Raw genomic sequence first — 27302 nt, forward strand, 5'->3', positions numbered from 1 at the left:
TACATTACATTCAGTGATAACTTAGGTAGCGTTAGCTAACTAACATTACATTAGGAAAATCCACAGCCTACATTTTTCTGGATTTGTTTTAGGTTTTGGAAAGTGAAAAAAATCGTAAATCTCCTTTCAACCTCTCTGGGTAGCGATTGCTAACTGTGCCTCAGGAACAGTGTATGACCATGTCTTGGAAAAATACAGCACATGTTCTTTTAGCCTACATGAGAGAGTTCAATATGAAAGTGATTTTGTAGTAGAAAGGTTCTGCCTCAGAGATTAAACAACCCACAAAGTGCCCTGTAAGTGGGCATTGATTTTTGTTGCTTTTCACACCAGCCACTCTCCTTCATACTGTATGAATCAAGTAAAAAATATCTGCATCTATAAATGATTTCAAGACTAATTCCTCCTTGCTATGTCCACACTGCTCTAAACATCAGATTTTTGGGGGTAAAGCAAAACAAATTAAATACAAATTTAAACCTAAATATAGTATAGTATCCAATATTAATCCTAATCTTGGATACTACACAAGCTCCATACTGGGTGTATTTAAGCCACAGCTTACCTCCGTCTCTCTGAAATTCATCTTTGGAGACAGCATCAGCACAGGAGTCAAAGTATTTCTGCAGTGTGTCCACTTGTCTGCACAGAATGTCCCGGAAGGTCTCCATTTCTGCTAGCTTCTCACGCAACCTGTGCCCCTTCTGAGCAGAGAGAAACAAAAGTTAAGGGATGGGCAGTGGTGGCCTAAAGGTTAGAGAAGTAAGCTTGTGAATGGGAGGTTGTCGGTTGCCCCTCACTTATTACCACCACTGAGGTGCGCTTGAGTGAGGCCCTTAACTGCAGTGGAGCTGCCCAGTGGCCAGCAGATCAGAGTATGGTTGTACTGGGCAGCTTCCAGGTGTGAACGGGTAACCGTGTGAATGTAATCAGGGCAAAAGAGAGGCTTCCACTAAGTGAAAATTCCCTGAATAAACAAAGGTAAAAAAATGATGCAATCAAAGGCTATCAGGGGAAAGATTCAAGTCAGTTCTACTGTTTTAACCAAAAGGCAAGGTTATAATAAAAAATAAGCACAAAACATCTGGCAATTCTTACAAGGGCAATTACAACAGATCTAGCCTTTAACTAGTATTCTCACATGGTGCTGTGGTTCACATTTGGCCAAAGTTTAAATGTGTATTGATGGAAATACGCATAGAAACATAGTGAGAGCGACTGGGAATTTGACTTGATCTGCTTGTGCCCAACATCTCCAAACTTTCTAGTGATTATGTTTTTACCTTGAAGGAGGATGTGGATGTAGCAGACAAGGCACTGGCTGCTGAGGTGAGAGACAACATGGAACCATGACGCCTGAGACTGGTTTCTGAACCATAACCAGACTCGGCCTAAAAATCGCAGGAAATAAAGAGAGAATGAGGGAAGGAGAGAGTATGATGTGGATGATAAGAAAGGAGAAGAAAAATGGAGGATACAAGGAGAAACAAAGGGGAGGGAAGAGATCAGTAAGTGCAAAACCACATTAATCAATCTGCAATATAATAAAAAAAAAAAAATGCAGCTCATAAAACCTAGACAGAAACAGAGAGAGGGGGAGATCAACTCTAGCAGTCAGCAGCACTGAGTAATGCTGAGCTCAACCATAACAGGACCTACACCTACACAGACAAACATTCTGTTAAAATGGGACTGGGGCTGACAAATAGACACATGCATCAACACAGCCAGTACACCTGATATTAGGTACAAGGATACTAAAACAGTGGAAATAAACTAAACTGTATCCCAGAGTGGAATAGATCTAGGTTTGCTTGCACACTTCTGGAGGATAATAATGTACACCTATTAGAACATACAGTGTACTGTCTCACGTGGCATTATAAAAACAGATCTACTGTGTGACCGGGTATTAGGGAGTGGCAATGACAGCATTTGTTCCACTGAACAGCCAACGTATGAGTGGGCAACGCCTGGGACTGTCAACTGAGTGACAGAATTTTATTATACTTAGTGTATGCGTATGCACACCCAGCCAACCCCGCTAAAATAAATATTCTTGATTGTCTCACATGAAGCTTTTAACTGTTCACTACATTACAACTGGATTCCACAGGGCACGGCTCAGGTTTTGGTCCACCCTCTGCGCAGCTTCATATCCCACCACAAGTGTTTTGCCTGCCCAACGTTGCCCTCTGCAGGGCTTCATACCCAACAGGAAGTGTTTCAGAGTTTTTTGCCTGCCAGTTTTTGCTGACTTGCTCAGATTAATTTGATTTGGTAATTTATCCTTGATTTTTGTGCTTCTTCCATGGGTGAGTAGGCTACGTAGTTAAAGGATTTCTTTTTTCGTCTGTTTTAATTATGTTTATTGCTGAAATACGTTGGGAGCATGATCGGGAATCTGCACAGAAAATTGACCGGATTCTCTATGCCGTTTCTGTGTCTGATGTCCTGGCCAGTTCGATCTGCTTTGTGCAGATTGTCGCAGCTTCTGTCGAAAATAGTACGCGTATTCACAGTGAAATAGAGCAGAGAGCCACTTCTGGGATGTTTCTAAAATGCGCTGAGGTGCATTTGGTGGAATCAGAAGCATTGTCTAGTGGAATCCAGCTTTTAGAAGGAGACAGAAATGTCATGACCCAACATTCAAGTCCCACCCACATCTTTACACAACCAGTAAAGGAGCAAGTGTGATAGGCTAAAGTCTGAAATTTTATATATGAATCAGGACCTAACATGCTGGTTTTATGAGTCTAATTTTTTTTTACTGAGCTTTACTCATGGTCTTAATGTGTTATCTTTATTAATAAACTTTTTTTCTCCTATTGAACGAGTAACACATTTCTCAATCCTGTTTGCTATCTGGCATGCAGATGCGTTTCTTACGAACAGTGAACAAATTGAAGAGCGAGTCAGGTGACAAACTTGAGGCAGCACACATACATTCCTCTGCTAGAGGATATTACAACACTTACAACAGGGTGACAGACTGATAAGACACTGAACACTGGTGAACAAATAGTGAGCTGAGTGGTCTATTCAAGACCAAGCCAACAGAATGTTTAAATTCATACAATACCTATCTGTGATATTAAAATTAAAGTGATACATTTAAGCATTTACGCTCACACTTACGCATGTTTACATAATAGTAGATACAGTTGATAACTATGAAATTTACTCATAAATAAATGTGACATCATGTTTAGAAAAAAACAAATATGGATTGAAAAAGAACATTTTGTGAGATATAAACATGTTGTGAATTTTGTAAATGATTACATCTATCTTTTTTCAATACATTTTGACTTTTGGACTATTACTGGAAATGTTTGCTTGTGAAGGAAGCTTCAAACTATTAGGTACAGCACTATTACCTAGAATAACAGATGATGTATAAATTTTAAACAAAAATTTGGAACATTTGGCATATTTCATACAAAAACTCATACAAACATTGTACAATAAAAGGAAATTCAATATTATTACAAGAAAACCCCAGCCATAACAATCACCTGGCCCAGTGTAAAACATAATAACATTCACAAAGCTAGAATCAGGGCAAAGACACGCTATTGTAGAAAATGAAGTGCTGCTCATTGTATTGAAGTTTGACTGTGTAAAGAATGACAATATGTGTAGATATTTGCAGCTGAAACACTCTGGAAGTCTTAACTGTTTGTGTCAGGGTGGACTGTGACTGACTCCAGCCACAATCAGTAAAGCCACTCTTAAGTGGCAGAGCTGCATGGTATTTTTTATTTTAAATGGAGGTTAACGATTGTTGACACTAGCGGTCTGCAAAGCGCAGCTGCAGTATGTCGCCTCTGATGGCTCAACAGATATTAATATTTTGATACCTAGAGTGAAATAGGGTTTTATTTGACTGCTTTTTTAATGCCCTTATACAACAGTCTGGTTGAAACGTTATCACCCTCAGTGTTACTACCATCTATGATTCCTGCTTCAACATGTCAAGTCCTTAAATTAACATACCAAAAGCATACTTTTTACTACATGTTCACCTTTTGACAACCTAAATTACAAATAGGGCTGCACGATTCGGAGAAAGTCATATTGCGATTGTTGTGGACAATATTGCAATTGAGATGCGATTATAATGGAACAAATGGTACTGAGTCTACTTTCTTAATTATCAAGGAAAATGCACAAAATACTGACATTTTGAAAAGTGTATTTCTCAACTTGAACTAGTAATTAAAAGTACTAGTAAAAAAAAAAAAAAAATTATCCTGATATTTTTATTTTCAATAACAATTTAACAAATGTTCAGTACATACTCAAATGCTTGATTTTATTCACCTGAATCATACACGAATTAGGACTTCATTTTGTTTATTTTGTTGAGGAAAAAGGCCTTAAAAAAGCTTTTACTTGATTTTACTCATACGTATTTGTTGACAAAGACTTTATCGTAATTGCTTTGAATGTCTCTGCGATGGACTGGCGACCTGTCCAGGGTGTACCCCGCCTTTCGCCCGGTGTAAGCTTGGATTGACTTCAGGCCCCCGTGACCCTGTACACAGGATAAGCGGTTGACGATGGATGGATGGATGTTTTGAATGTTCCACCAAAGATTTGTGAAGTGATCCACTGTTTGGCCTTAAGTGTTGACCATAATTAAGATTTTAAACCACAATTAACAATCAGGTTTCTTCAACTTTCACTGAGGAGCCTTTAAACTCGAAAGTAATAGCAATATGATACTTATCGTGATGTTATCGATATCAAACGATATGAAACTTTTTATCGTGATAAAATTTTTGGCCATATCATCCAGCACGAACTTGAACAAAGTTAAACGGTAAACAATATTCAAGTATGTTTTGAACGATGCGGTGGGTGGGGAGGAGGGTAGGTTGTTGTTGTTGTTTTAAAATTACTCGCACACTGCTCATAAATCCTTTTTCTGATTGCATGTAGGCTTATCTGTTTTTAGAGGCATGCGAGAACCCAGTGTGGGTGTGAATAATGAGCAGAGTGCAGCGCACACAAAGAAGAGAGCATCACACACATTTTTTCTGTTCTATTAAATCGCACATTTTTGGGGGTTATGTAATCGCACATGGCGACATCGCGATTGTGATTAGATTAATCGTGCAGCCCTAATTTCAAACAGCTAAAAATGACAGTTGGGTAGTTAAATGGGTAAAAAAAATTAAAAATAAAATAAAACATGACCAAAAGCTGTTCTTACAACACTATCCCCCCAAAGGGTCTGATTTGCTGTTGTTATTTCTATGATCAGAGCGGGACATCGCACATGTTGCTAAAAGCATTATTACTGTATTGCTAGTTGGGGCAGAGAATAAAAGGCAAAACAAAGCACTGATAAAACATTAAGACCAATCTGTGACAACGCCAGAGACTGCCACCTTTATACACCTGGTCAGCTGCATGACACAGCCATGCAAACTAAACACCCACTCATACGCAACACATGAGATGGCATCTTGTGCCCACATCTTTGTCATGGTAATATGAGGAGCGCAAAATAGCAGATCATGGCAACCACCGAGTACTTCTACAAATCTACTGATGGGGAAAACACAGCTCATTAAAAATACTGGGAATCCAGCACACAGCTATGCAGCGTAAGCTTCATTTCCAAAAAACAGTTTTGACTGACAAACAGTAGAGTCTGATGCTCAAGATAGCCCATCAGTGCTACTATGCACACATTCAAACAGAAAATAATAATTTATGCAGAGTATGGACGAGAGTATTAATCATTTACGGTAAGTCACAACACTGGCATACTAATTAAAGATTTACAGAGTGACAGCAAGCAGCATGCAAACATGCTTTACGCCCACCATTCGGCCATTCCAACACCCAAGGCAGAGCAGGACACTGCTGCAGTCCCGGCGGTTTGCTGGCCCCAACATGGCCCAGACGCTCCCCCACCACTCCCACTGTTCTGACAATTCAGAGGCTTAGATCCAGTATTCCTGTTTCCCCGGACACACCTCACTGAGGAACAAAAGGGAAGAGGAGGAGAAGGAGGAGGAGGTGGTGGAGGAAGAGAAGAAAAGCCACACGGGCTCAGCTTAGCTCAACAGCAGAACTATGAGAGAGGGAAAGGAGGAAGAGGAAAAAGTAATTTCGTAGCACTCAGAAGAGAGGCAGACACTAGCAGCTCCATGAAGCAGAAGAGAGACGGACTGAGCCCAAAAGGATGAGTCTTCCTCGGCAGAGCGACGCAGGTCTGCTTCCAGTCAGATCTTCCGCAGGCACACATGGATGTAAAGACACACACACACACACACACACACACACACCCCTCTTGTTAAGTACATATATCAACAGACCAAACACACCCTGATATGTGAAACCTTTTCATCATGTCCATCTTTATGTCCGGCATCCATCACTGAGGAAGCAACCTTGACCGTGTGTGTTTGCATGTTAGAGACAGAGCGAGAGAGGGATAAAAATGAAGCGTGCTTGCATGTATGTATGAATTAGAGCAAGATGAGGGCTGTCCGGAGCGGTTTGTGCGTTAACACACTGAAGTACCAAATAGGTGGGCGAGTGAAGCAGTACATAATGACAGAGAGAAAGAGAGAGAGAGACAACGATGCAGAAAGTGGGAGGCAGGGAACAACATTTGTCTGGATCTTCTGCTTTACTTCTAACATCTACCTGACTCTTCTTGTATCCGTTCTTATTCTGATTTGCTGATATCCTCTTGTGAAGCCAGATCTGGGCCAATAATGTTCAGACTGTGCCAACACCCAGCCAGAAGAGGTGGCGCTGAATAAACACAGGGGATTTCCTCCATTCCCTCCCATATCACCCCTCTGATTCTGACAGAATGGAACAGTCTTCTCTGTGATCCAGTTTTATGTGTCCCTCATGATTTTTGTTGCTGTGAGAATAGGCGATTAAAAAAATGCATTCATCAAGAGCTGCACTTAACATCCCTACATTTCGCACAACTTTTTCTACCACCAACACAAACTCACCCACACATAAAAACACAAATGCCCTTGCACAGCTCCCCCCCCCCAAACTAATTTGATAATACGGACATGCAAATGTGTTTGTTTACCTTTGCAAAGTGGCTTATAAGAGGCATTTAAAAGCTGTAAACATGACTTGTATTAAAGCACAATTAGTTTAGATACTGACATAGACCCAGCTCGAGCAAAGTAGCAGTTGAGTATATGAAAGTGGCACAAAAACACCTCAAAAAGTGGTTTTAAAAAGTGTAATGTTACACAATTTGTCTTTTGTTACTGTCCAGCCTCACTAGTAGATACCAACATTACGCTAATTGTTTTCAGGAAGAAGTTTCAGATATATACAAATATGGATTACATATTGGAAATTTGAAATATTAGAAAAACAGCTTAGTGTATATGTGTGTGTTCTAATTTTACTAGTTTGCGTAATGAGATTATTTTCTGCATTGGGAATGGAAAACAAAGCTACAAATTAATAGTATTTGCAGAATATGTATTAAGTATGTTTATTTGACAAATTTTGTTTGTCTTAAAGTAGGCACAAAGTTTAAAACCAGAATGCAAGTGGTGAACATTGCATGATCAGTGCTCCAGACTACGACCAACCAACTCGCACATGTGCGACTTGCATATTTTTTTTTCCATGTTGAAAACGAGGAAGGAGCGAGTCTGCACCGGAAGATTTCCGGTGGTCTGAGGGCCGTTTCGGTATATTAAAAATTTATCTATTCAAAGAAATTGTGCTTTTTGGATATTTGGATTAAAGGCCTACCTACTTTCATTGTTGTAGCTTATGTTCAAGGTTCAATGAACACGCGTGATGTTTTTTGGATGCTTTTCATATGATTGATGCTTGAATGTAAAGCTAATCATAAACAAACTCTGTATATCTCATTGTCTTTTTAAAAAGTGTAATTTGTTTTTTGTGTCTAGCCTTTTACATTTGTATGTGTGATTGGTGTTGGCTATTTCTCGGGAGTATTTGAGGGTGCATCCACAGGCACAGCATACCTTGAAAACTCTGTTCAGATAGGCTACTTTAAAGGTCAGTCCCAAATGTTTATATTTTGAAATGTGAATAACAGATGAACATAGTGGCCAAATTTAGTACCCATTGGCAACTGGGCTTGGTTGCAGATACTAGAAGACATTTTGTCCCTCATCCGAGAGACTTCTTCAGTTTTGATACCCATTACATCAACAAATAAAATTAAGTCTACAAAATTAGTGGTCTGGTGGTTTGCGTGAACAGGGTGGCCTGGGATGGAGTCAAATCCTTGGGCCTGAATTATTGTGCCAGTCCGCCCCTGGCTGAAGAAGGTTCCATGGCTTAGATTTAGCAGAAACACCAACACCACTTACTGTATCTACTGCACTAGATGTGTTCCATGCAGGGAAAACCAAGCTTGCTGAGGCAACTGGCACAACACAGTTTAAACGCGAAACCTTAATGAAGCACAACAGCAGCTTAAAACATAGTATCTGCAGATACAAAAATGAAATGGCATTGGTACTTCCAGGATGTGCATTTGTTTAAGCACCATTCAATTAAAATATGACTGAACTAAAATAAAACAGCATATTGTAGTTTTGTAGTGTAGTGTTTATTACCAAAGCATTAAATTAAATAGGGAAAAAAGCAAAAAATTGCATTGCAGCTCAATTTAAGGTGTGCGCCACTAAGAGTCAGGGGATACTGTGCTCTAGTAAAAAAAGTTAGTCTGAGGCCCTGATGATGCAAGTCCTTCTTTGTCCAGTTGGGACCAGTGCGGCACACGTAGGTACATTAAGCTTACAGAGGTTACTGTAGGTCACAGTCCAAACATAACCCTGAAATACTCTCACTCTGTCGTTAATGGACTAGAGACCTGAGGTCACCCACACTCATTTGACATGACATTCGACTAACAAAACTATCCAGGGCATCAGTTTAGTGGAGGAGAAGATCTAATGAGAATTCACAGGATAGTGATTATTTTAAGGTGGTACATTTACAGTGATCTCTTAGCTATAGTGTTTTTATGTACGCTAGCAAGAAGAATTACATAACACAATCCAGCTCACTGGTGCAGTGGCAATATTTGTTTGCTCACTCTCTCACAAAGACATTTCATCAGATGATAACACAGTAAAGAATTGTAATTCACCCAATTTCAAAGTACAAACACACTAATTGATATAACCCAAGATTATTTTAGTTTTACAATCTGTGGAGTATTCAATAAATCAATAAAAACAAAATAAAACCAAACAAATCATAACATTAAAACATAAATTCAGTATAGTAGTATAACTAGCACTTCTCTTGTAAACCATGACGACAAATTTAATGTGCTTTATACACTTCATGCATCATTAACTACATGTCATGGCAGCAGCTGCATGGTATCTGATGGCAGGGGATAGCCCCACATAAACACCTCACTCCTCAGATTCCTCACATTCCCAGGGGGGAAAGGCTGTGTGTGTGCGTGCGTGCGCAAGTGTGTGTTGCATGTGTCCGAATCCCTACCCTGCCACACCCAGCTCACTGGACTACACAGATAATTCCATGTCTGTTCTGAAAACCACCCTGACCCAATTTCTAACTGAAATACCTGAAAAAATGTTTTCATGATTTGGCTAAAAAGAATCAAATATTTATTATGGCTTTAGGAACTGACAATTTTTCATAAGAAAATTTGTTCGGATTTGTGACAAACAACAAGCACACGAAAAAATACCTCAACACAATAGGGACTAGATTCAGGCACACTGAGCATCTTTAGCTTTAATTAATCTATCAGGGTAATGCAGGTGACATGCATACAGGTAAGCAAAATTCTCATGAATAACTTTATCACAAGACAGTCTGTATGACAAGCAAACCATTGAGCAAAAAGATCCAGAAAATCTATGTTGAAGGGAGATAAACATCTTCCACTAACCTTGTGCAGCTCTATTGACTCTATCCACTGGAGTCTATGCTCGGGATCTTCAGCTCTGAGGTACCAAACGCTGTCGTTCACGCTGATGTCAAAACGACACTCGTCAAACTCATGAGGCTACAAAGAGAGAGGAGAGGGCTCATGAATAGTTATTAGACAGAGTGCTTGTGTCATGTCTGGAAAAACTCAAATGTAACAGTTTCCCATAATTCAATAAAATCATGGAGCAATCAGAGCAATAATCCCGCCATAAAGCCCCTATAGTTATCTGTCTGTTTATGACACTGGCTGACTGGTGATGACATTCTGGACACACATGGATTCCATCAGTCGTAGAAAATCCTCTGCCACACAATAAGCAGGAATTTTAATTAGAAACGTATGTCTTATGTCTGCAAGCGCAACCTTAAGCGACCGCAACAGAGCTGTGCAAAAAAACCCAAAAACAGATTCTTCCAGCATGCCTTCGCATGAACCTGGGTCATCATAACTCTTCTTTCTACTATTGAGCTAAATCTTTCAACTATTTCACTCCCCCGTTCTACAATGCACCCCACCCAGCTCCAACCACTGCCTTAGGCACCCAAACACGTGCACCAAAGAATTCCCCTGTTTCCTCTGAGATTGGAATTTGACCACTGCACTCAGCTGAGGAGAGATCTGCTCTGCAAATGTTCCTGATAAGAAATGATTTGATTCTCCTTTCCTTTTTCTCCTCAGTAGCACTAAGACTACAGCTGCTCTGTCAGCTGACATAACCTGATGTAGCCCAAGTTCAATTACATTTGCTGAATAAGGGTCATGTGGTGGTTTATTTGCTGCCAGTGACAACAGCAACACACACTCCAACTACACCAACGGTCATCCTGCATAACTTGATTCGGCATTATCTTTAATTTTAACGCCTGTGTTACATTTCGCAACTTGCTTATCTGGGATGCTGACAGGGTTTTTTCTGACTTTTAAATGTTTTTTATTAAAGTCACAGACCACCTCAGAGCAAGTATCCCCTCAGAGACCGGTGTAAGGTCAAAAATGCCCTCTAGCTTCACCTTTTCACTATAAGGAAGGGTGTGCAATGGTAACCTCAAGTGCATCCAGCCATGTTGCTATTAGGAGGGAGAGAAATCCAGTCTATCTTACTGTATTGTATCAGACACAGCTCATAAACCTCCACTTTACAATCCAGTTTATGCCCCTTTCATTCTGCCTGGAACAATCTCCTTCCCCTTGCGTAAGCACTACTGAACATCCATGCTGCACTGGCTGTTTTCTGCATATAGGTCTGTGGCATCTTTAGTATTGGGAAAGCGGAGGTTATCAGTCATCGTTCACAAAAGATACATCTAAGCCATCTTTAATTTAGTGTGTGCGTGTACATGTTTGTATTTTAATTAAAATAATATTAAACAAAATACATTTTTTATACATTATTACTCATGAGTTTGCTCAATGCAAAAATAGACAACTGGCATGAAAACACCAGTGCACAGACAAGAGCTTTCACTGAACCTTGGCCTTCAATAGTAACAGTAAGATTTCCTGCACATTAGCTTCCGTACGAGGACAGCCTGGTGTGTGTCTGCAATGTGTAGCAGACTGATGTTAGGTAAGAAGAGAAGCAGAGGCTTGTTTCTGCATTCCAGAGTACTCATGCCACCGTCTCCCTAGACAGCATTGACTTAAGATCTTTCAGAAGAAGGGAGAGGCAGTAAGAAGTGGCTGTAGGGATATACACGACTCTTATTAGTGAACATGTGTAATAAAACCTTTACAGTATTAGTTAGCATACTATAAAGCAATTACAAAACACAATGACTTATGACTCTTATGGAGTTCCATTCAGGTCTGCACAAACACAGGAACTGGCATAATGCTCACTCAAATGATCACTCTCTCTAGAAACTAACTGTAACCTTTTGGGTTGTGGTTTTAATCCAGTTTTGAGTCAAATAAGCCTATTGTTCAAGTCACAGTAAAATGATTTGTTTGGCTCTGTACTTGGTAGCAGAATGCTTAGAGAGAACAGTGAATATTTAACCACGGCGTGGGATTTTAACTTATCTCACCAACAGGAGGCCTGCATAGGAAGAATACAGGACAAATCTCTAGGGCATGTGGTCAGATCTTACATTTTAACCATCGCAAACACCAATTTCAAGTAGCCTGCGCAATAACTGCCATGAAGGACGAGGCACGAGTTGTGTTCTCAAATGACTGCCAGAGCAAGAATGCCTTGGTCTGCCAAAACACAGGTGATCCTACTACCAACCTGATTACAAGTTAATATTTACCACTCTATTTCCGTGGAACATGGATTGAAAGAATTAAAGTTCAACTCCAAGCTAATAACAGGGAAAGACAGGATCAAAACAGTGAGACCTGCTAGAGAAGTAACCCTACTTCAAGAGCACTGATGCAGAAAATTAGGCCCTTCATGGGTGCCCATTTAAAAGTCCTGCCTCTCTGAAATGTTGAACAGGTGCTAAGCTCACTCTACTTTCTATTTGTGCAATAACTTAGCGATATTCCTTCCTCATATTATGGAAAATACTTACTGTGATGACAGCCTTGCTGAGGCACAGAGACCCCCTGCAGCCGTACTCCCGTTCATCCTCCGACTTGTAGTAGCTCAAAGTATTGTTTTTCAACACGACCCATCGGTCCTGCCATCCGTGTATGTAATTTGTCCACTGTAAACACACAGGAGGAAAACAAATGGTCAGCTGCACTGTGCAGTCAACAGATACTTTACTGCGTATGCAGGAATCCAACTTCTGCAGCTCATCAGAAACGTTCACCTGGCTTTCAGACCAGTAGTGTTTTATTAGACAGACCCCTAAGCTAGGAATTATATCTGCAGCAGAAAACATTTTAAATTTCCAACTGGTGCATCTAATGTTACCTTGCTTAAAACGCCTCCGAACTCCACAGGCTGCCCGGATTCCGGGTCCACATCCTCATCCGAACCGGACGATGAACTCTTTTCGGACATTTAAATCCAAGCTTCAAAGAAATCCTGAACCTGATTATATCGGCAGAAGCACTTAGCTGAACGCTGGATTAGTTATAAGTTCAAACGCGTCACAGCCAAACCTGCTGACAGCTTCTTTAAATTGGCCTTACCGTCAGCGAAATAACGTTGATTGGGCATTAACTGAGTGTTTTAAACAGCAGCTGAATAGCGCAATTTATCTTCGGTGGGCTGACAAACTTAAACCTAGCTAGCTTGTCTTGCAGCAGGCTTTTCTGGAGGTGACAGCTGAGTCTCAACTTCACGGTTTTGCGGGCTTTGTTTTGAAACTGACGTCGAATACCAATTAGACTAGCTTGTTAGCGTTAGCTGTCAAACGACGCAACTAGCCAACATTAACTTAACTACAAACTTGTGACGGTTCTCGTTAGCTATCTTAGCTGCAGTCGATAAGCTACTCAGAGTAGTGATGGATAAGAGAGGCCTTCGTGTGAACGCTGTATATCAACTTCCAGCTACAAACGACGAGCAACGGACTGTACCGCCGCTGTAGTTCCGCAGTTTAGTTAGCAACAGCGGAGGACTGCCTAGCTTGTCTTCATTCAGGTCGGGGGAGGAGCTGCAGCCACGCTTTACTGTGTACCTTATAGAGAGCGGCGTCAAGTCAAACACAATCACCGGAAGTCGTACATATTAGCCTTGACATTAAAATAAATCAAATTGTCGTTTTCATATAGGGACGGGAAAGCAAAATAAACCGTACCAAAGTCATTAGGACAGTTGGAGCAATATTTATTTAATTACAAAAAGTTAGGGTAAGCAATTTATTTCACACGCATTTTTGTTATATTTTTTTGCAATTATCTTTACATCCCGACAGCAATCTATAGATCAAATGGCCTACTTGTAGGTGAATGTAATTCTCCGCAGGCATGCATAACTAGGCACAACACCTGCCTAACTGCGCATGAAATTATGTTTTGGAGGGCATGAAGGCAAGCGGGTGGATATTTTAGAAGGTTGGATACTTTAAAAATCTACCTGTCTCTTGTTAGTTTTTTCCAAATTGCCTACCATCTTTTTAAATATATTTTGTATTTGAAATTACATCAAACGTGTAACTGCACCGGACTGCACACAGGTTTAAGAGGTGTACTTTGAACCTAAACACCGGAAATAAAGGTTTTAATTTGACTAACTTATCTTAGATTTTAAATACAGCATATGATTTTGATTTTACCGTAGCCTGCAGTCTGTTTTGCAAAGAGAAGGGGATAAGGCTAAAATGCAATAAAGATGGTTTTGGAGTTAAAACATATGTTCATCCATTATGGGTCTGTGGTTCTGAGTGAATTTATCAACAGGTCTAGTTTTATTCTTTGAGGTTTTCTGTAGTATTTTCTTTGACTGTGTCTGGCTCCTGTAAATATCTTAGATCGACATGGTTCAGGTTCAGTATGCCAAAGGTTATTTTAACAGTAAGTTGTGTGCTCAGTGTCCTTGTACTTGAGACACAATAACGCCCGAGTCTAAAGTTCATGAGGTCCATAGGAAACTTTATCAGGTCCGTCGTGAGGATAAAATAAAATAAATAAAGATTATCATCATATGAGGTTTTAAATGCCGCAAATTATGTCCCGTAAATAAGTACCGTAAAATATTATTTGTCCATTAACAATATCTTTATAACCACGTGAGACTGCTGTGGGACTGCTGGGCAGTTTCTTAATACCAACAGATTTCAACCAAAAAAGTATCTTCATAGCTCTCGTTTCATGTTTGTTTCATGTGTAAACTTTCTGGGACGACGACACCCGTCTAAATTATGTCGAGATCCTTTGTGTAAACTTAGTGGTTGAACATTTCGTAAAGTTTTTAATGTGATCTCAAATACAGACTCAGTGATAACAAACTTCCATATTAAAAATATATTTATTTAGGAGGCAAACAAGGCAAGTCCCGCCCCTTCCGGTGTTGACGCGCGTACGCGGAAGTGCCGCCAAAACCGTCATCGTCACTATTTTCAAAACATGAACGTTAGACAGCTGAGCGATTTGTAATTATTTCTGTTCAGAGTGAAAAGATAAGTCGCTGGATTACGGTTGGTTATCTGGTCTAACAAGAAGAGGCGGACACATAATGTCATACATAGCTACGATATCTGACAGGTGTATCAACTAACTTTCGAGTGGACATATAGGTTGGACCCCCACCCAAAAAACAAACGACTGTCTTCCCATAAAGCGCCTGTTCTTCGGGATGGAGAATGGGGTTACAGCCACTAAAGCCGAGGGCTTCCTCTCCAGAATGGCCCTCAATGACAACAAGGCTGGCATGGAGGGTCTCGACAGAGACAAGATCAACAAGATCATCATGGAGTCATCCAAGGTAGATAGTTGTCTTCCATTCATACATATCCACTGCAGTCATGTGCAAAATGTTCTCCCCTTTGTCTGGAGAATCGTAGAAGAAGAAAGATAAGTGATGTGTGAGAAGGGACACCTCTTTATAATGCTCTACAATGTGCTGTGGACAATAGGAAATGTGAGATTAGCTTTTACTGGCTGTGTGCAGCCTAGTGTGACAGCCCCATTTCTCCAGTTTAATTGCACGCAGTCCTAAAAATAGCTGTGCTATAGAATCTGTAACTCTTTATTGCCCTTGTCATTTCCCTACAGGGGTCCAGGTTTTATGAGAACGAGCTGAAGAGAGAGCAGCAGGTGAACCAGCGCATTGAGAAAATGATGCTACAAAAGGAACAGATCACAGAACAAGAGTTAAAGAAAGCACAGGCTCAGGTAAGACATGTATATGGATACAACAGGTTATGGCTGGCATCCATTTCTTTTTAGAGGCCGCTCAAAGACACATATGCAGACAAATATGATGTGCTATGAAATGGAGGCTACATTTCCAAATGCTACTTCAGTGTTTTTCATCAAATCTCTCTTCATAGGTGGAGAGGATGGCCACTGAGCTGGAGAGGAGTCGTGACCTAAGCCGTGTGATAGTACATGTGGACATGGATGCTTTCTACGCTGCTGTGGAGATGAGAGACTGTCCTGACCTTAAGGAGAGGCCCATGGCTGTAGGATCCATGAGCATGCTGGTGGGTTCAAATGTTATCAGGGAAAGGGACACAATTAGTTGTTACATGCATTGGATACTGAACATGACAGATAGTGATACATAGTCAGGAGAGAAATAGTAATGGAAAAAGTTTACAGTATGTTTAAAATATTTATCACATAGCACATAATTCAAAATCTCCTAACCATGATTCTCAAGGTTTAAGGCAGTGATACTACATTTTCTCTGTGGGAATAAGTCTTTATGTGCATATAATATATATTACTATAAAAAATGTATTGTAATATTACAAATCATGGATATTTAAACCAGTGCCAATGTTATATGAATGACTTCACAACAGATTTTGCATTCAAACAAGAGTTTTTGCGTCTGGGATCCAGATTGCCACACATACGTAGAAGTGTTTTATTGAGAGCTGACCTTTTCTTTATCAGTCAACATCTAACTACCATGCGAGGAAGTACGGGGTTCGAGCCGCCATGCCTGGCTTCATTGCAAAGAAGCTCTGCCCCAACTTAGTAATTGTTCCACCCAACTTTGATAAATACAGAGCTGTGAGTAATGAGGTAAGCGCTGCATTAAAACAAATGCTTTTCAACCCTTTTGTGACTTCTTGCTTAAAATAACAGGTACTGATTCATTTGTATCTCTCTGTTAGATCAAGGAGATTTTTGCAGACTATGACCCTCACTTCCAGCAAATGAGCCTGGATGAAGCCTATCTGGATTTTACAGACCACCTGGAACAGAGGCAGATCTCGCCAGAATCTTCACGTACACATTTCTTCCGCACCAGCAGCACCGCTACAGGCAGGACTTTGTTATACTGAAATGTAGAATGATGATATGGTGTGGTGTGTTTGTTTTTGTAACAGCAACTTTTGCCGCATTTATTGTAGGCACCATGAAAGGAGACATTGCTCTTATATGATGAATTGCTGCATTTCATACACCAGAAATCCATCTGATTATTGTGTGAAATGTTTTTTTTTCCCCCTGTAAAGGTAAAGAGCAGATTGAGCTTCCCCAGGAGGAAGTGCCAGAGATGAAAGACCTCTCTCCAGTCCTGTTTGAGGACAGCCCGAGCTCCTCTCCTTGCTTGCCGGGCTCTGAAGGTGTCAGTGCTGCTGGTTGTGCATTCGAAGTGTTTGGTAAGTCTGTTGAGGAGGCTGTGAGAGAGATGCGCTTCCGCATTGAGCAGAGGACCATGCTGACTGCCAGTGCAGGTGAGAGGAAAACCACTCTAATGTTATTATTAATCACTATCCTGCCTTGCTATTGGCAAAAATGTTGCTAATTAATTTGAGAATTAGAACTCAATGAAAGTGTTTGTCTGCATCCTACCAGAGATTAGGTCTTTGCTATACTCCCTCTTCCTTCTCCCAACTTTCTGAATAAAAACAAAATTTAAATAATATGAGGGGACAGGTGACTCTAATTTACATATAATTAATTCTTTACAATGACAAAACTGCTCAGCAATGATAATAAAAGTTTGCACAGTCTTTTCCCGCACACACTGTCAATTATTATCAACAGTATGTGTATGTTTTACCAGCTGTTCATTTACAAGCATGCTATTCAATTATGCTATTCACTCTTGTAGGAATTGCTCCAAACACAATGCTTGCCAAGGTTTGCAGTGACAAGAACAAGCCCAAAGGCCAATACAGACTCCCTTCCACCAGAGAGGCAGTCATGGACTTCATCCAGAATCTCCCAGTTCGCAAAGTACAGTACACATTGCTTAAATTAAAACCTAAAAAGAGCCTTGGGGCTTAGTTTGGGGTTAATTATGGAAAGGCGTTAGAATGTAATCATAATCATGAGTTTTGCATTATTAAAGGCTGACAGATGTGGTGTAAAGTGACTGATGATGTGCTGCAGATGGGGGAAAGATGGCTGTAAAAATGTGCTTGTGTATCTTATCAGGTTTCTGGCATAGGGAAGGTGAGTGAGAAGATGCTAAATGCTCTTGGCATCAGTAGCTGTGCTCATCTTGGCCAGCAGATGGCGTTGCTGTCATTGTTGTTCTCGGAGACAGCCTGGCATCATCTCATGCAGGTTTCCCTGGGTCTGGGCTCTACATATATACCAAGGTATTTCACTGTTTAATAAAACTCAACACAACTGATTGAAGGAAAAAATAACCAGTCCAGGAGAGGAGATAATACGCACTGTCTTTGCTTTCATACAGGCACGAAGAAAGAAAAAGCATGAGCACAGAAAGGTATGGTTTTAATAAGGCATAGATAGACATTGACATAGTTTAAATGATTTTCCTTAGTGTCCATCCTCTTAACTCTCACTCATTTCCTCTCTTACATTCTCTGACACGTAATCTTTACAGGACATTTAAAGAACTGAGTAAAGCAGAGGAGCAGTTGTCTTTATGCAGGGAGCTCTGTGAAGACTTAGCAGAGGACATGAAGAAAGAAGGTCTCAAGGTAGTGAATGAGGGTTGCTTCATTATATCATATGTTATGAACGAGTAGGTTGTCTTAAACACATCTATGGTTACCTGTCCTGGTTACATCAACCATGGATTAGGTCATATTGTATGTTCATGGTGTTCATTCTTATGCATTCATGGTTATGTGATTGTCTCACACTAAGCAAAGAGGAGCGATATAAAGCGAGCACTCATTTGAAAAGAAACACCACAACAATGTATTGGGAGAAAAGGGTTATATTGGTTTAAAAATTTAAAATACCATCTTATTCTTGGCCTACCTAGAATCACCTTGACTCCAAACCAAATCTCATACAATACAATTACCTCAACCGGTTCATTCCTTTTCGAATCGATAGAGAAAGGACTGGATGGCTTGGCACGACCATCACCCCCCTGCCTGTGTCCTGATGTGGCCTTGATAGCTAAAGGAAATGGAGGGCCATTAAGGAGACAGCAGGAGCTACTATCAGCCCTGGAAATGTCTCCCTGGGAGACACATTACTATAAAAGCGCTTGGTGGCGTGTTTCTCACTAAATGCATTCTGACAAATCAATCATTGATATGACAGATGACACAAATTTACATCTCTCTTCTATTTTTGGCCCTTCCATACAGTATCATTGATTGTGCTTATATTTAAGAGGTTGTTGGCAAACAGAAGTGGCCTTAACTGTTTTTCCTAATATGAATTCAACTGTGTATTTATTTCCTGAAGGGTAAAACGGTAACACTGAAGCTTAAGAATGTAAACTTTGAGGTGAAAACGAGGGCGCTGACGCTGCCGTATGCTGTTGCTACAGTGGATGAGATCTTTGCAGTTGCTAAGGACCTACTGAAAACGGAAAGAGACAATGAAAGCCCCCAGCCACTCAGACTGAGGCTCATGGGTAATTAGATATAGCAATATAACTGACATACTAATTAATATAACTAACTTGAAATAAATCTAAATGATCTGTGACACACTGCATGTGGAAATAACAACACACTTGGCATTCATTTTGATGTTTTCTCCACATAATTTGTTTTTGTGCGCATAGGTGTTAGAATCTCTGCCTTTGTCAGTTCGGATGATAAAAAGGGCCTGCAGAAGAGCATCATTGGCTTTCTTCAGCCAGGCAAGACTGACCCTAGTGGCTTTTCCCAAACAATGCAAGAAAAGCTTAAGAAAGAGCATCTCTCAGGTCCCTGCTTCCAAACCTTGCCCCTTGCTTGTTGTCCCTTGGCGCAGAAGGGCCAGAGACAAGAGGAAGTTCCCGGGTGGAGTAAGCAGAGGGGGTTAGAGGGGAGCCAGACTGGTGAGTCTTTCTTCCAAAGGGCTCGTGCCAAAAGACTGCAACTCCAGGCAACAAATACAAGCACCCAAGAGGAAGGACAAAGTGAGATTGCTTCTGTGACTAAGTCCACTGGCACTTACGCTCAAAAGGGCGTAGAGTCATCAACAAAAGTGCACAAGAGTAACTGTACAGCCTCAGATCTCTCAGAAAATGATTTTGTTTCACCTGTAGAGGCCCATGCATCTACGTCAGGCTGTGGTGGCACAGTGTCAGCAGAGAGCCTCACCTGTCCAGTGTGTTTCAGGCAAGTGGAGACGACTGATTTGAATGTCTTCAACAGACATATAGACCAGTGTCTCAGCGATGCCTCTACAAAGCCAAAGCAAATCACAATTTCTGACACAGAGTCAGATTTGAACCTAGAGAGTGACTATAAAGAATGTGAAGTGGTGGACAAATGGAGGGGGGACCGTGAGGGTGAGGAGGAGAAAGCAAAGAACAGAGAAGAGTTGGAGTCAAACGGAGATGATCCTCAGGAAGACCAACGCAGCTTGAAAAATTCTATTCAGACGGCTTTGTTGATCAATGGCGACAACAAAACATGTGATGATAAAGGCCCTGTCCTCATCTGCCCAGTATGTCAGCTGACCCAAGAAAGTGATGACCTCATTGTCTTCAACCACCACGTAGACCTCTGCCTGAACCAGGAGGTCCTACATGAGCTTTGGACACAGACATCATCTACCATTAATCCACCTTCAGTTACAAATAGCAAGGCCATAGGTGAGTGTGTGAGTGTGTGTCGCTTAACAGGAACCGCATTCTGTGCACTTTTTGTATTGTGTTTCACAGTAACCCTGCAATAACTGTGTTCTTTTGGCCACTTGGTGGCAGAAGAAACAAGTTGGTGCTGAGCAGGTAGGCACAGTGGGTTTTTAGAACTTTTTTTCTGCTGAAAACAGCTGCCTGCTACAGTTGAAAAAGACAGAGAGAATTTGGGTGATGTCTGGAGGTTCATCACTATGAGAGACTCCTATCACATTGTCATTTGATACATTGATATTATAAAAAGATTGATTATAGCTGCTTTCATTTTTCGTTCTATTAGTGTTTCCTTCCTTCATCTAAAGTCTTGAGAATGTATCTATCTCTGCTGAAGACTGATCCTGTCTAAAGTCTATACACTGTGGCTGCAGGATATCAGAAGGAAAGTCTATTTGGGAGGATGCTGGTGGCCTATGACCTGTTATTTACAGACAGGACATTGTGTGAGAATTTTGTATCGATTCCTGCAGAGAAAAGACATCTCATTCCAGTCCACGGGGCTTCCATTGCCCTGGTCTTGGAAATGGCTAAATCACTTTTTCACCTATTCATTTCCTACAATGAACTGCACCCTGGTTTCCTCTTAAACAAGCCTGCTTCAGAAATTGCACTCTTTATATCCCTCAAGAGGTGTTGCAATTGTGTGCCTCCTCAGTGGATGTCATTTTTTTTGTCAGAGGAGAGAAAACGATGGACTTATTTTTTTCTATCCATGTTCATGAGTTTCTCTTCCTGTTTACAGACAGAGGCCGTCTCCTGCCGACGCATGCAAGTAAAGGCAAAACCAAAAGGTGAGACTGCTTGATTACAAATTGTTGATGCAAAAAATGTTGACATGTGGTCTCTGCATATTCCATATACTGTAGGTAAAGTATTGTCCATTTACAATTATGGCAACAAGGGATGTTTTAATTTAAAAATTTTTTTTATATTTTTGTTTGTGTCGATTTCATGACTTTTAGACGGGACACGCCGTCCTCTCCTCCTTCTAAAAAGGCTAAAGTGCTTGGCCCTCGCAACACGATCGACAAGTTTTTCAGGTGACAGTCATGCACGCAGAATGTCCATTCCTATCTGGAGGAACCAAGAAAGTTTTCTACAGGAAATGAAGAACATCATCAGGTTACGGACTCCATTGTTAAAACTGTCGTCGCAATCATTGCAGCAAAAGCAATATTCAGTTGTTTTTTCTTCAAAAATCTGTAATTATGATAAATTGATATAAGTATTGTGTGCACTAATATGCTTTATTTGTTCTTTATAAGCCACGCACTAGACAAGAAATTAAAAATTAAAAAAACAAATTCTCTATTAATTCTGGCACATTAATAGAACTACTTACGTTATATAACATACCTATGACCCTGTTGTCAATTGCAGTTTCTCTTTCACTGAAGATGAGCCTAATGTTTTTATTTAAATGTATGCTAAATTGATCATGAAGTTATTTATTGCTCAGATGCCTGTGTTTTTATTTATGTTCATGATGTATTTTATTCAGATATTTTCAGTAATTTGAAAAATCTATTGTATTTATATTGTTTATTCCAATGATAACACTGTATGTGTGTAATAATGAAAGGAAGGGAATCCTTCTGTCTTGTACAATGAGTTTGAAATAAATGAATATTCCACTGGATTTTGAATTTGGGACATTTTTACAATTAATTAACCTCCATTCTCTACTAATCAGACTTATCTGAAAGGGTTTGGCTCACTGAAGACACACACATAATTAGACCGTTGTTTTTTTTTGCGACTGGATTGTTGCTGGTTTTAAAAACACATGCTCCGGGTGAAACTGCACAGTGGCTGGGAGCAAAAGACTTAAATCAGGTTGTGTGTAATATGAAACACTTCTGAAAAAGAGTGTGTGTAACTAGTCAGACGTCCCTACACAAACATGTTAAACTACTATCAGATCCTCATGTTAATCATTTGTAAACATTGCATTGTTCACAGAAATTAAAGTTGAAAAACACTTTGATATAACTTCTAGAGATTACAAGGCATGATATAAATGAATCCATGCCACTTAGAGTCATGTAACACAGGTGACTAGATTACTATCAGCAATCTCTTAAGGGTGTGAGCTGGTAAAGTAAACACGGACCCAACCCTCCAGCATTAACAAAATGTTAGGAGTATACAACCATTTCAAGGCTTGCTGCTATTTGATGACAGGAATTACATGAAACTGGATGGAAATTGTACTTCTGTGTGATCTGTGTCCGTAGGTTTTTGTTTTTCTTTCAGTGCGACTGTTTATCAAATGACAACAAGCCCACCTTAGTTACACAGGTACTTTAAATAGCTTACCAATGGAGAGAAGAGCTATGGCTTTGAGGACGATGATAAAGAAGCATTGCCCTAAGAAGGACAATTTGGACCCCAGAAAATGGATGAGACAGGAGACTGTGAGGGGGTTTACTGACTTCATACTGAACAAGGACTTGGATGATACAGACAACAGCTTTGACAACAAAGAGATGTGTGAGTACGCAAGAACAACAAAATGAGAAAAACTGAGAAATAAATACCTAGACTGTGGCTTTACAAAACAAACATTATGGAGCAATATTTTAAAGTAGTATATAACGTAGTATATATGTAAATAGTCATAGGTAAAATCTTCCTCTGCTGTGTTGGACAGTGCTTGAAGCAGAGAAGCAGTTTATGGAAGCAGCTAAAAGTAATGACGTGGAGACCATGAAGACTCTTGGAAAAGGACTGAACGCCAATGCAAAGAATGTGGTGGGTCAAAATCACTATAATGCGATGTATGTCACTCAGATAGACTCAAAGGCTAATTGGATGTTACTGATTAAGTTGTTTGTCTCAGCATGATAGGACTGCCCTTCACTATGCAGTAGCTGGGAAAAACAAGGAAGCTGTGCAGTTTCTTGTGCAGCGCAGGGTCAAGGTGGACCAAAAAGACAAGGTGAGAGGGTCTGAAATGACTGCATTGGAAAACCCGAGTCCCAGACAATAGCTTGTGTAATATTTCACAACTAGTAATCACAACTTTCCAATTTGTGTTCTGTTTCTGACAGTACGGCGTGGCACCCATTCATTTGGCTGCCTGGTTTGGCAGTTTGGAGATCCTGAAGTTATTAGTGCAGGCTGGGGCTGAACAGAAGGTTGAGAACGAGGTAACGAAGCAGCAAGTTTGTTCTACTGTTTCTACTGTAACTGACAGAGCAAAATACCAAGAAATTGTGCCATTTGTCTTTTTATTTTGTGCAACAGTTCTAAAAAAAACTTAAGCAACACTGAGTCCTGATTAATTTTCATTATCCTGGATTTTGAATCTAACATTTGTAAGCTTGTCTCATTACAAGCCTTAGTGCAGACCCTCCTTTTGTGTCCAAATCCAACTCACGTTAAAATTCTTTGACAGCGGCAGATTTTAAATTAGAATTTGCTTTTTTCCACCTCAGGAAGGACTGAACATCATGCACTGTGCTGCTATCAACAACCACACTGAAATTGTAGAGTATATTGTTAATGACCTGCAGATGAAAGAACTAGACAAAGATGACCAGGTACTTGACACTAATTTTTCATAAATCAACTGTATGATTCCCTTTTGGACAAATTATTTAGAACTACCAAAAAACATGCCGTAAATTAAGTTTCATATTTCAGTCAGGACACCGGGCATTTGCATTGGCAGCAGAGCATGGGTGTGTTCAAATGTTAGATATGCTGATGGATCCATACAACATGGCCACCATGAAGCCCAACAAGGTGTGTGTGGAATGCTTTTTTTGGTTTGCGTGCATCTATTTACAATATACGGCTATTTATGCTCTTGTGTGTCTGAGTGTAATTTTTTTTGTGTCACACCTGCAAGAAAGCTGAAAGTCAAAGAACTCTTTCATGTGAGTTGTTTCCCTCCCCCCCTTCTGCCAGAGAGGGGACACGCCCCTGCACTTAGCTGCCAGGAACGGCCACTTGGATGCAGTCCAGCTGCTGCTGCAGAGCTTTGACACTCGGGATGAAGTCAATATGGTAGACAATCAAACATCCTCTCTATCACGGTTTGGTTTATGACAGTGTGTGCTCAGTGGCTAATCCACCGCTGGATGGTGACTCCACTTTGGATTAACTAAGATGTATCAGATATGTACTGGTAACTATTATCTAACTAGGCAAAGTGTGTTCTGATGTGAATTTCAACTTTGACTGGTAATTTATTCTTAACAAGATTTACTTGGTGCTTCTGGTCAAAGATTCTTCTAACTGCTGCCAAGAAAAGCATTATCAAGAAATGGTTTGAGCCCACTATTGTCTTGAAGAGTACCAATGTGTTTTAACTTGAAATATCCACTGCCAGAATTAATGGGGCTAGATTTGATACTGTGATTCATTGGTCCAAAGCTATTGAAATAATCTAGGCGAATATTTAAACCTAACCTTTAGCCGTGTTTTTATCCTCATATCTGCTTATATAACACCTCATATTTAGTACTATGGGTCATGTACATGTAAATATAGGCATTTGTTTGCACGTTTGCTTGTGTGTATTAGTATTTCATATATGGATTGGGATCTCTGTTTTCATGGTGATTAACTATTGAAATTACACTGAACAAAATTATAAACGCAACACTTTTGTTTTTGCCCCTATTCATCATGAGCTGAACTCAAAGATCTAAGACTTTCTCTATGTACACAAAAGGCCTATTTCTCTCCAATATTGTTCACAAATCTGTCAAAATCTGTATCTGTATCTGTATCAGCATCTTGATATGCCACACCTGTGAGGTGGATGGATTATCTCAGCAAAGGAGAAGTGCTCACTAACACAGATTTTGAGAGACTTGTGAATATTTGAGAGAAATAGGCCTTTTGTGTATATAGAGAAAGTCTTCTTCTTGAGTTCAGCTCATGATGAATTTTGTTCAGTGTAGTTCTGTGTCTATGGTATTTTGTTCATTATGTGCAACTAGATGGACTTGGAGCTCTTGACCTAGACCTCCCATATTCTAGAACAAGTCATACAAGCCTTTGGTGTCTGTTTTTAGTATTATATTTATCTATTTTTGGTGATTAATTTACTTTGCCCGTTCACATTCCTTCAGTGGAAGTTTGGTTGATTTCTGAGGTCTTTTTGGTTATTGGCCTGAAAAGTTTAGTTTTTGTGAGCATGGTAAGTTTGATAGCGGTACACCTGAGAAGAATTCTTCTGTTATCTAGCACTGTAAAATCTTTCTATATTCGGTTCACAGGAGTTTGATCACCACCATGGTTCATCGATAATGCAGAGGGGACAAATGGTTCTGTTTAAGCCATTTATTGCCACTATTCACACATGAAGAACAGCAGGAGATGAGGCTTGACGGCTATAGTTTAACAAAATGATAATAAACAAATTAAAATACAGTAAACCAATGTATAACATAACACTTAACAACTAGGCACTTAAATAATAAACATTTGTACTCTAACTAAAAGGGATGAAGGTGTAGGCTTACCACTACGGAAATTATAGTACTACATAAGACATTCATTTAACAGTTACATATAAGAAATTCATCATGGTCCAAGTTAGGTTGTACTGTTTTCTGCCTTTCCTTAAGAACACTTGTGATATCTAATGTGATATCTGTATATCTCATATCTGTGATATCTGTAGTCTCAAGATAAACAATCAAAGTGAGGAAAATCGCATCTACTAATATGTATACTAGTCAAGCATTCAATCGCATCATATTTATAAATAACCATTAAGATACAGCAAATATGAAAAAGGCAAAAAGGATGTATATCTGAATCACAGAAACGGAGGGCCCTCACATGTGGTTTGTGTTACTGCCAGCCAGAACAAAGGGAATGGGTGGAGCTTATAAAGTAGACCATTGATTAGGAGTGAGTGAGATCAGGTGAGACTGGGTGGGTCCTTGCCATGGAAATAGGCAGAGGGTTGCTGAATAGTATGGCTCTATTCTGCAAGCACTATATTATTTCTTGATGTATCTCCTGTATTGCAGGATGGTGAAACAGCTCTGTACCAGGCTGCAGACAAAGGCCAAGAAGAATGTGTCCGGGCCCTTCTGGAGGCTGGCTGTGACCCCAACATCCTCACAACGGTACAGTAGGGCAATGTGTTGACTTGAACATAGAAATCACTGACCTGGTGCCCTGTTATCAATAAAGCATGTGGTTCATCCTTTAGGCATACAGCTAAACCTCCCTTTCTTGCAGGCCAAAGGCAGTGCTCTCCATTCAGTTTCAGAAAGAGGAGACACGTCTCTTGTCCAACTCCTCTTAGAGTACAAAGCCCACACAGACCTCAAGAATCAGGTAAGCAGCACAAAAGCTAGGTGGCAGTAGTAGCCTACACTCTTTAAGTAAAGTTTTTGGTAAAACAGATCACACACACTCTGCCTCGATGTATATTGTTGTAGTTTTACATATTTTCTCCTAAACTAATACTTTATTGTTTGGGCTCATGTTGTGTAACAAGATATCTTTGCTCTCAGAACCTAGAGGCTCCTCTCCACCTGGCAGTGAAGAACAGTCACATCCCTGTCATCCATTCTCTACTGACGGCCGGCTGCAACGTTAATGTCACTGATAAGGTATGATCTCCCTAGTAACACAGTAAAATAAATTGTCTGCCAAATTATAAATAAGAAAATAAATAGTTTATGTTTACTTGTATGTTTCATTGCACTGTCTTGTCCCATACCTTCAATGTTAGAGGTCCCAGACAGCTATGCATCTTGCTGCAGAGCTGGCAAGAATAGAAGT

At 40.1% G+C, this 27302-nt stretch overlaps 3 protein-coding genes across 4 annotated transcripts in view; 2 read left to right on the plus strand and 1 right to left on the minus strand.

The window, feature by feature from the left end:
* Nucleotides 1–209: 209 nt before the first annotated feature.
* LOC123959906 (ceramide transfer protein-like) lies at nt 210–13537 on the minus strand. Its single transcript, XM_046034240.1, has 6 exons — nt 12825–13537; nt 12478–12612; nt 9920–10036; nt 1284–1391; nt 566–704; nt 210–214 (listed from the first exon to the last, which is right to left on the minus strand). The coding sequence occupies exons 1-6, from the start codon at nt 12912–12914 to the stop codon at nt 210–212; spliced, it is 594 nt and encodes a 197-aa protein (XP_045890196.1). The 5' UTR covers nt 12915–13537.
* Nucleotides 13538–14840: 1303 nt separating this feature from the next.
* polk (polymerase (DNA directed) kappa) lies at nt 14841–22182 on the plus strand. 2 transcript variants are annotated; one of them, XM_046034700.1, is made up of 14 exons: nt 14841–15281; nt 15572–15691; nt 15850–16002; nt 16421–16552; nt 16645–16795; nt 16990–17136; nt 17592–17716; nt 17918–18084; nt 18183–18215; nt 18336–18432; nt 19157–19328; nt 19482–20501; nt 21286–21334; nt 21506–22182. In XM_046034700.1, exons 1-14 carry the CDS (start codon nt 15153–15155, stop codon nt 21585–21587), a joined length of 2577 nt encoding a protein of 858 aa, XP_045890656.1. In that variant the 5' UTR covers nt 14841–15152; the 3' UTR covers nt 21588–22182. The 2 variants fall into 2 exon arrangements, with proteins under 2 accessions (XP_045890656.1, XP_045890655.1); XM_046034699.1 differs by having other exon boundaries at nt 14843–15281; nt 16990–17211.
* A 712-nt stretch (nt 22183–22894) lies between these two features.
* The window catches only part of ankdd1b (ankyrin repeat and death domain containing 1B), a 9227-nt gene continuing 4819 nt past the window's right edge, over nt 22895–27302 (plus strand). The window contains exons 1-6 of the mRNA XM_046034998.1: nt 22895–23036; nt 23197–23297; nt 23386–23484; nt 23597–23695; nt 23984–24088; nt 24192–24293. Coding sequence (XP_045890954.1) covers nt 22895–23036; nt 23197–23297; nt 23386–23484; nt 23597–23695; nt 23984–24088; nt 24192–24293 — 648 coding nt within the window. The remainder of the gene's footprint in view (nt 23037–23196; nt 23298–23385; nt 23485–23596; nt 23696–23983; nt 24089–24191; nt 24294–27302) is intronic.

This window comes from Micropterus dolomieu, linkage group LG21 (genome assembly GCF_021292245.1).
Source record: "Micropterus dolomieu isolate WLL.071019.BEF.003 ecotype Adirondacks linkage group LG21, ASM2129224v1, whole genome shotgun sequence".
NCBI classification, from domain to species: Eukaryota; Metazoa; Chordata; class Actinopteri; order Centrarchiformes; family Centrarchidae; genus Micropterus; species Micropterus dolomieu.